The following is a 10,671-nucleotide window of genomic DNA, read 5'->3' on the forward strand; positions in this document are numbered from 1 at the left end:
TAAAACAAATCATCCGTTTTAAGGGAAATTTATTTTAAAAAATTTTTTTATATAAGAATGCAACTATTTTGTAGAAAATTCAATTTTTTTTAAATTCATTCTTTTTGATTACAATAATTCGACCTTTTGAAGTGAAAATTCAATTTTTTTCGTAGAAACTTATTTTTTTGGTTGTTAAAAAGAACATATTTTGATCTTGAAAATCAACTGGAATTTTTTTGGGGTAAATACATAACTATTTATATTTTACAAATAAAATCCATCTGATTTGAGCGAAATTTCATCTTTTTTGGATAAAAATGCAACTTTTTATTAGAGAATTCAAAAATTTTGGTAAAAATTCGTCCTTTTGGTTGAAAAAATCCAATTTTATTTTTGTAGAAACTTATTTTTTTGTTAAAGCATGCATACTTTGATCTTCAAAAATCAACTGGAATCTCTTGGGTATGAAAATATAACTATTTACATTTTTTAAATAAAAATCCATCTGATTTGAGAGAAATTTCATCTTCTTTAGATAAAAATGCATATTTTGATCATGAAAAACCAACTGGAATCTTTTTGAACTAAACACATAACTATTTACATTTTTTAAATAAAAATCCATCTGATATAAGAGAAATTTAATCTTTTTTGGATAAGAATGCAACTATTTGGTAGAGAATTCAACAATTTTGTTAAAAATTCATCATTTTTGCATGAAAAAATTTTTTTTTTAAATAAACTTATTCTTTCTTGATCGAAGTATAAACGATGACACTTTATTGTTTGGAATTAATTTTTCTCAGGTTATAAATCCAACCATTATGTTTAAAATTGAATTATTTTGTTAAAAAATCATCTTTTATAGTGAAAAAAAATTATTTAAAAAAAATAAATGAATAAATTTGAAACATTTTAATTCGTGTCTGAACTATTGTTTTATATTGTTTATAAAAATTTTTTAAGTACGGCCCTTCAGGTAGACACTCTAAAAACTACTTCAAAAGTATTAAAATACAAATAGTAAAAAAAAAAAATAAAATAAAATAAAACGATTGGAAGACAAAAATTAAAATAAAGACAATTAACTAACCACGATCGGAAGCATTGTTTCCAAGAATAAAAAACTTAATCCTAGAAGAATGATTGGTAGAACTACCAAGTTAAAAAAAAAAGATTAAAAAATGCAATGATTGTCCAATAAACACTATAAAAAAACCCAATAAAATGGTTAATTAAGGTCATGTGATGAGTGGGTCACGTGACCAGATTCCTACCTTACCGCCACCTTTCTTATTTCCCAACTTATTTTCACGCGAAGCGCCACATCGAGTTGAAAATTTGGGATAATAAATAAGAAGCACTAAGAAAGATGGGTCTGGTCCTGAACTTTAATAATTATAAAAAAAAGCAAAAAAAAATTATTCATAACAAAAAACTTTTTTCATAATTATACAAATTTATGGCCAGACCCATCATTCTTAATGCTTCTTGTTTAGTATCCCAAATTTTCAACTCGGTGTGGCATTTCGTGTGAATATAAGTTGGGAAATAAAAAAGTGGCGGTAAGGTAGGAATCTGGTCACGTGACCCACTCGTCACATGGCCTTAATAGTTAAAATACTCGAACTGCCCAGCTTCCAAATTAAATGCGCCTCAAGTTCTGAAAGTTCCAATGAAACAATATGTTTTCACTGATAAGTTCTTAAACTAGAAACACTTCTAAGAAAAAGAAAAAAAAAGTTCCAATTCATTTGAACATTCAGAGCTCGAGATACATCGAAATTAAACCGACTTTTTCGAATTTCCTAAATTGCCAAAGTACTAGAGTACTAATTACGATTTTTCTAAATCTCTGGCGACTTGAGCAGCCCTTCTTTTCTTGATGAAAGGCACGAATCCCCAGAGGGAGGCGCCAACGATCAGAACAATCCCCAGGATGCTGAAGATGGGTCCATAGGCTCCGATTTTTTGATAAATCGCGCCCACAATCGGCGGTCCCACGAGCTGGAGAACCCCGTTAACAAAAAGGGAAATTCCGTAGGAGGAAGTCAATTTTTCCGTGCCCAGCATATCGGCCATAATCACGGCTGTGATTCCCACATAGACACCGGAAGCGAGTCCGAAAATGCCACTGTAGATCGACAGGATCATATAGTTCGAGGCCGTCGGGAGGAAAGTGAGCGAAACTCCCGAAATGAAAAGACCGCCGATGAAGTACCAGTGTTTGGGCATTAGTTTTACGTCGGAGAGAGCCGAGCCTCCGATTCTGCCGATCAAGTCGAAAATGGAGACAATCGGCAGGAGATTCGAGCCCTGGGCTTTGGAGTAATGAAGGTCTTTGGCGTAGCTTGGCAAGAGAATGACGAAATTGGTGTAGCTCACGGCGTTTGTCGAGTTTGAGATCAGAATTACGAGGTAGATGGGATCCCTCAGAAGACTGAAATCGAAGAATTTCTTCTCCGGTTCGGCCTTTCCCCGGGCGGCTTTCTTCTCCGGGGATTTGCGGAAGGTACTGGTTATTGCGTTCAGGGTTAAGGTAGATGCGTATTCAGGATGCAGGGCTGAGAGAGTACTTCCTGCAGAAATAATAGGATAATTAGAACCCTAACCGGGCTCGGACTCACTTCATCAAATCAAAAACTTTGTTGCTTGGTTCAAAATTCATTTTTTGATTAAAGATTTATCATTGTAGTTCAAAATTCATCTCCCGGGTTGGAAATGAAACTATTTTCTTCGAAATTCGTTTTTCTTTTTATGTTTAAAATTAATTTTTTTCAATGAAAATTGATCTCTTCCATTTTGGGGGAAAACGCTGTTCCTACACAAAATATTTCCTACACATAATTTAACACTGTTATATTTTTTTTACATAACATTCTTTAATAATGTGTTACAAAAAAGTCTTAACTAAGTCTATTTTTAAAGTTTTTACGAATCTCGCATCTTTTGGAAAAATATTAAAATTTTTGGTTTTAGACAATCTAATTGCGATAATGGTCTTTACAGTTTTTTATTTTATAGCGCCTGTATCACCAATACTTAATATCACTGTAAGTATGTTTTTTTAATGCAAAATTTTAGTATATATGAATTTTTTTTCGCTCAAGAAAACTTTTGCGATTATAACTATGTAAGAGCCATAGAACATTTATTTTTAAGAATGATCTTCTACAATCTAAATAACGTAATGTACGAAACATTAAAAATCGCCATGAAATCATTAGAAAAATAAGAGTAAAGAAACTAATAAATGATATTTAAGAAAAAGTAAATTTTGTATTTTTAAAAAGATTTTTTCAACAACTGGTTTTAAAATGCACGAGACTTCTATACATCTGAAATAGTAAAAATTCAACTAATTTTATAAATACGAAGGTAATAACTGATAAATCAGTTTTTTTCAATTCATTTATTAAAATATTAAAATAAAATGTTATCACTATTTAATTCTGTGTAGAAATTATTATGTGTAGGAAATCTTCTATGTAGAAAAAATGTTGTGCAGGAAAAACTTTGTGTAGAAAAAGTTTTGTGCATAAAAAATTAAACAGTATTAAATTCTGTGTGAAAAGAAAAAAGTCAACTGGAATCTTTTTAGGATGAAAATACAACTATTTATATTTTTTTAAAATAAAAAATCATCTGTTTTAAAAGAAATTTCATCTTTTTCTGGATAAAAATGCAACTATTTGGTCGAGAATTCAGCAACTTTGTTACAAATTCATCCTTTTTGGTTGAAAAAACCCGAATTTTTGAATTGAGATTCAATTTTTTTCGTAGAAACTTATTTTTGATTAAAGAATGTAACTATTTGATAGAAAATTCAACTATTTTGTTAAAAATTGAAATATTTTGATTTCGAAAATTGGTCTTTTTATTTAAAATTTCATTTGTTTTAATAGAAATTAAATTTTCTTGTATGAAAATGCAACTTTTTGTTTAAAAATCATTCTTGTTTGTTTGAGTACTCAACTATATTGTTTCAAAAATTAGGTTGAATTAGTTGAAATTTCTCCTTTTTCGGTTTGAAATTTCATTTTTGTACGGTGAAAATGCACCACTTTCATGGAAAATTAATTTTTTGCTGAAAAGTCATAATTGTTTTGAAAATTAAATTTTTGTAGAGAAAATTTATCTTTTGACTCGAAGGTCTTTTTTTCAACAAAAAATGCAACTATTGTTTTGAAAATTTATGATTTTGATTAAAAATTTATCTCTTTTAGTAGCAATTTCATTTTTTTTTTATAAAAATGCCATTCTTTGGTTAAAAATTATTCTTTTTTGCTTGAGTATTCAACTTTTTTGTTGAAAATTTGACTATTTTGTTAGAAAATAATCCTTTTTAAATGATAATGCAACTAGTTGGATAAAAGTTAAAATATATTGTTAAAGATTCATTTTTTAAATTGAAAATTGACCTATTTAGTGGAAAAGCTTTTTTTTTTTTGTTTAAAATCAATCGTTTAACTGAAATTTCTCCTTTCTCAGTTTGAAATTCTATTCTTGTTGGATATTTTTTTAACAATTGGTTTTAAAATGCACGAGTCTTCTATACATCTGGATTAGTAAACAATCAACTAATTTTATAAATACGAAGTTAATAACTGATAAATCAGCTTTTTTCAATTCATTTACTGAAATATTAAAATAAAATGTTATTAGAATTTAATTCTGTGTAGAAATTATTATGTGTAGGAAATCTTCTGTGTAGAAAAAATGTTGCGCAGGAAAAATTTTGTGCAGAAAAAGTTTTTTGTACAAAAAATTAAACAGTATTAAATTCTGTGTGAAAAAAATATTTTGTGCAGAAAAAAAATAAAAGTATTTAAGAATATTATAATCTATGTAGGGAAAATTTTGTGTAGAAAAAGTTTTGTGTGGAAAAATATAACAGTATTAAATTATGTGTAGGAAATATTTTGTGTAGAAAAAAGTTTTGTGTAGGAAAGAAAGTAACTCCCATTTTGCGTTAAAAATTAATGATTTTTTTTTTTAAACTTTATTCTTTGATTATTTTACTATTTTGCGAGAAAATTTAAATTACTTTGTTGAAAATAAGATCTTTGTTGTTGAAAATTAAACTATTTGGTTAAATTTTAACTTTTTTTAAAAGTTTGATTATTTGATTAGAAAACTCATTCATTTGGTTGATAACTCAACCATTTTGGCGCAGATTTATTATTTTGGGTTAAAAATTCATTTTTTTAAACTGATAATTTAACTATTCCATTTTGGGTATAAAATTGGTGTTAAAAATGATTTTTTGTTGAAGATCTATAATTTTAATTCACAATTCATCTCCTTGGTTAGAAATGAAACTATTTTGTTCAAAATTCGATTTTCTTTTTATATTTCAAATGAATGTTTTAAACTGAAAATTGAACTGTTCCAGTTTGCGTTAAAAATCAATTTTTTGTTTGTTAAAAACTTTATTCTTTGATAATTTTACTATTTTGAAAGAAAATTTAAATTTGAAAATTCATTTCTTTGGTTGAAAATTTAACTACTTTGTTGAAAATTCGATTTTTTTTCGAAAATTCAACTAATTGGTCAAACATGTTCTTTTGTAGTTAAAGTTTCATAATTTTATTTAAAACTTTCTTGATTTGGCATAACATAATAATTTGTTTTACTTATAATTTAACTTTTTTCTTGTTGAAAATTTATGTTAAGAAATAATTTTTTAGTGGAAAATTCATAATTTTGATTAAAAATTCAACTAATTAGCTAAATATTCACTTTTTTGTTTGAATTTCGATCATTTTATTAGAAAACTCATTAATTTGGTTGATAACTGAACTACTTTAGTAAAGATTCATTATTTTTCATTCAAAATTCTTTTTTTAAATTGAGAACTTAAATATTCCACTTTAGGTATAAAATTTATGTTAAAAAATCATTTTTTTTTTGTTAAAGATTTATAATTTTAGTTCAAAATTCATCTCCTTGGTTGGAAATGAAACTATTTTCTTTAAAATTTGTTTATCTTTTTATATTTAAATTTATATTTTTTAAATGAAAATTGAACTATTCCATTTTACCTTGATTTTTATTGTTCAAAATTTAACTACTCCATTTTAAGTATAAAATTTCTGTCAAAAATTCATTGTTTGGTCAAAGATTTATAATTTTAATTCAAAATTCATCTCCTTCATTGAAAATGAAACTATTTTGTTCAAAATTCGTTTTTCTTTTTATATTGAAAAGAGAATTGTTCCATTTTGCGTTGAGAATTATTATTTATTTATTTATTTGGTTGAGAACTTTATTCTTTGATAATTTTACTACTTTGGGAGGAAATTTAACTTTGAAAATTCATTTGTTTGAAAATTCATCTATTTGGCTAAATCTTTAATTTTTTGTTCATAGTTTGATCAGTTTATTAGAAAACTCATTAATTTGGTTAACAACTCAACTAGTTTGGCGAATACTCGTTATTTTGGTTTAAAAATTAATTTTTTTCACTGATAATTAAAAAAAAATCCGTTTTTTAAATGATAATTTAATTATTCAATTTTTGGTTTAAAGTCTACGTTAAAAATTCATGTTTTTTTTTTGGTGAAGAACTCCCAATTTTACTCGAAAGTTTAATTCTTTGGTTGAAAATGTATATTTTTTAGTTGAAAATTCCATGTTAGGTTTACAATTTAAACTTTTTAGTTAAAACTATAAATAATTTATTAAAAATAATTTTGTTGATTGAACTTTCATAATTTTAATTGAACATTCGTCCTTCACGGTTAAAAATTAATTTTTTTAATGATAATTTAACTATTCAATTTTTGGTTGAAAGTTCACGTTCAAAATTCATTGTTTTGGTGGAGGATTCATAATTTTACTCGAAAGTTTTATTCTTTGGTTGCAAATTTATATTTTTTAGTTGAAAATTCAACTTATTGATTAAAAATACATTTTTTTGGTTAAAGTTTGATCATTTTTGTTAGAAAATTCATTGGTTTGGTAGAAAATTCAGCTATAAACTTCATTTCTTTAGTTAAAAATTTAATTATATTGTAGAAAATACGTTTTTTTTAAGTTAAAGTTTTTAGTTAAATTTTTGTTTTGAATTGATAATTTAACTATTCAATTTTTGGTTGAAGGTTTACGTTAAAAATTCATTTTTTGTGGAGGATTCATAATTTTACTCGAAAGTTTCATTCTTGGGTTGCAAATTTATATTTTTTAGTTGAAAATCCAACTATTTTGTTAAAAATTCATTATTCTGGTAGAAAACATAACTATTTTGTTTTAAATTCTCTCTTTTTTAATATGAAAACATTCCATTTTAGGTTTAAAATATATATTTTTTAGTTAAAAATTCAACTTATTGGTTAAAACGTAATTTTTTGGTAGGAAATATAACTATTTTGTCTCAAATTCGTTTATTTTTTTGGTCAACAATATCAATTATTCCGTTTTAGATTTATAATTTACATTTTTTTAGTTGAAAATTTAAATAATTGGTTAAAATATTGTTTTGGTTGAATTTTCATAATTTCAGTTTGAAATTTCACATTGCTTTAGTAGAAAATTCGTTACTTTTTTTTAAAATGTATATTTTTTAGTTGAAAATCCAACTATTTTGTTAAAAATTCATTATTCTGGTAGAAAACATAACTATTTTGTTTTAAATTCTCTCTTTTTTAATATGAAACCATTCCATTTTAGGTTTAAAATATATATTTTTTAGTTAAAAAATTCAACTTATTGGTTAAAACGTAATTTTTTGGTAGGAAATATAACTTTTTTGTCTCAAATTCGTTTATTTTTTTGGTCAACAATATCAATTATTCCGTTTTAGATTTATAATTTAGATTTTTTTAGTTGAAAATTTAAATAATTGGTTAAAATATTGTTTTGGTTGAATTTTCATAATTTCAGTTTGAAATTTCACATTGCTTTAGTAGAAAATTTAATTATTTTGTTGAAAATTTGTTTTTTTTTATTTTGAAAATGTATATTTTTTAGTTGAAAATTCAACTATTTTGTTAAAAATACATTTTTCTGTCAGAAAACATAACTATTTTGTCTCAAATTCGTTTATTTTGGTTGTTGTGAATAATCAACCATTCCATTTTAGGTTTTTAATAAATATTTTTTTAGTAGAAAATTCAACTAATTGGTTAAAACATCATTTTTTTGGTAGGAAATATAAGTATTTTGGCTGAAATTCTTTTATTTTTTGGTCAACAATATCAATTATTCATAAATTCAGTTTGAAATTTGACATTGCTTTTGTAGAAAATTTAATTATTTTGCTGAAAATTCGATTTTTTTTAAATGTATATTTTTTAGTTGAAAATTCAACTGTCTCAAATTGGTTTATTTTTTGTTTGAATAATCAATCATTTCATTTTAGGTTTATAATATATATTTTTTAGTTAAAAAATTTAATTTATTGGTTAAAAATACATTTTTTCGCTTCAAGTTTCATAATTTTTGTTAGAAAATTCATTGCTTTGGTAGGAAATTAAGCAATTTTTGTGAAAATTCGTTCTTTTTCGTTAAAATTTTTTTTTGTGGAAGATTTCTAATTTTACTTGAAAATCCATTTTTTTGTTGTTTTATTTTTTTGAACATTTAAATCCTTTATTTCAAAATTCAACTATTTGGATAAAAATGCATTTTTATAGCAGTAAATATAACTATTTTGTCCCAAATTAGTTTTTTTTTGTATTGTTAAATTATCAACCATTCCATTATAGGTTTATAATTTATATTTTTTAGTTTAAAATGGGTTCTTCGCATTTAAAAATTAATTTTTACAACTGTAAATTTAACTGATCAATTTTTGGTTGAAAATTAACGTTAAAAATTCATTTTTCTTTGCGTAGGATCCATAATTTCACTCGAAAGTTTATTTCTTTGGTAGAAAGCTCAACAAATTGGTTATTAAATCATCTTTTTTTTTTTGGTACAAAATAGAACTATTTTGACTAAAATTCATTTTTTTTTTAAAATGAATAATCAAACATTTCATTTAAGGTTTATAATACATATTTTTTAGTCGAGAATTCAACTAATAGTTTAAAAATTCTTTTTTTTTTTTTGATGAAATTTCATCATTTAGGTAAAAAATTAATTGCTTTTGTAGAAAACTGAGTTATTTTGTTAAAAATTCGTTATTTTTAGTTAAAAATAAATAGTTTTCATTGCTCACCGTGATAGGGAGTGCTGATATAATTAAAGGAAGATGAACTTGGTGATTTGGGTGGAATTCTCCTCCTCGGTCTGCCTTCTGGAACAGCATGAAGCGCCGGGGTGCTGTGCATCTGTCCAGTCATGTCCCGTGCACTTGGTGTTGGCATACTAATTTTTCTCATGCGTCCCTGGACTGGAGAATTTTTATAATTTTCTAGAGCGACACTCGAGGCGCTCTTTGGCACGAAAGGTGTCGCGATACTGACTTTCGCGTGCGAATTCGAATTCGAATTTGAATTCGAATTGGCCAAAATGAGTTGGTTTTTTAAATTTTCATCGTCCTCTGGACCCGTCACTGTCACTGTGGTCCCAACATTATTTTCTTCTTCCTCCTCTTCTTCGTCTTCTTCAATTTCCGTCACTTTTGCTGGTACCAAATGCTTTTCCACGGGGTCGTAGAGCAGAGCACTTGCCCAGACGTTTAGGGTTATTGCACCTGTTATTAAAACTGCCCCTCTGCACATTTTTAAAAATTATTTATAATTAATTTATGATAGTTTTTTTAAAAGCTTTATTCAAGGTTGCTACAAGAGCTGGAAGATCTGGAAAAGGCATGGAATTTTGTATGTTTTTTATTTTGCATTTCCGAATTGATATAAATTGATTTTTTTAATAATAAAAATAACATGATCCTGGAGTTGATGAATCTTCAAATCTGATATAAAAACCTTCGTAAAATCAATGAAATCTTTGAGATATTTAAAAATATGTTGGAATCTTTGCAAAATTTCGGAAACCTTTGTCAAATCTTTCTAAAATATTTCATATAGTTTCAATTTTCTAAAATATTTCGGAAATATTTAAATCTTTTGAAATTTTTAGAAATCGTTGAAATCTTTGCGAAATCTTTGAAATGACTGGATTCTTTGAAATTTTTGTGAAATCATTGAGATACATAAAAACTATTATAATCTTTGCGATATCTTTAAAAACTTCCAAAATGTTTTAAAATTTATGAAATCTTCAGAAATAGTTCCAAATCGTTTATATCTTTGCGAAATCTTAGTGAAATCGTTTGAAATATTTGTGAAATTTATTGAAACTTTTAACATTTTTGAAATTTTTCCGGAAAAGTTTGAAACGCTTGAAATCTTCTGAAATATGTTTAAATCTTTATGAAATTTTCGTGAAATCTTAGTCAAATAATTCAAATCTTTGTAAAATTTCTTAAAGCCTTTAAAATTTTTACAAATCTTTGAAACGATTTTCAAAAATTTAAAAAGCTTTGCCAATTTAAAATTAAAAAAAAATCTTTGCCAATTTAAAAAAATTTTACAAAATATTTTGGAATTTTTGCAATGTTCTGAAATATTTTCAAATCTTTGATATCTTTGCAAAATATTAGTGAAATTATTTTTAATCTTTATACAATTTTTTGGAAATCTTTGATTAAACTGTCAAATTTTTAAAACTTTCCAAAATTTACAAAAAAAAATGATATCTCTGTGAAATCATTTCGAAATCCTAGAAATGCCTGGAATGTTT

At 25.4% G+C, this 10,671-nt stretch overlaps 1 protein-coding gene across 3 annotated transcripts in view; it reads right to left on the reverse strand.

The window, feature by feature from the left end:
- Window positions 1-1,634: 1,634 nt before the first annotated feature.
- LOC117173025 (monocarboxylate transporter 9) overlaps window positions 1,635-10,671 on the reverse strand; it is an 80,024-nt gene continuing 70,987 nt past the window's right edge. For all 3 annotated transcript variants that reach the window (XM_033361380.1, XM_033361383.1, XM_033361381.1), the window contains 2 exons: window positions 9,146-9,642; window positions 1,635-2,561 (listed from right to left, as the gene is read on the reverse strand). In XM_033361380.1, coding sequence (XP_033217271.1) covers window positions 1,819-2,561; window positions 9,146-9,642 — 1,240 coding nt within the window. In that variant the 3' untranslated portion in view covers window positions 1,635-1,818. The remainder of the gene's footprint in view (window positions 2,562-9,145; window positions 9,643-10,671) is intronic.

The sequence above is a fragment of the Belonocnema kinseyi genome, chromosome 5 (genome assembly GCF_010883055.1).
Source record: "Belonocnema kinseyi isolate 2016_QV_RU_SX_M_011 chromosome 5, B_treatae_v1, whole genome shotgun sequence".
Lineage (NCBI taxonomy): Eukaryota > Metazoa > Arthropoda > Insecta > Hymenoptera > Cynipidae > Belonocnema > Belonocnema kinseyi.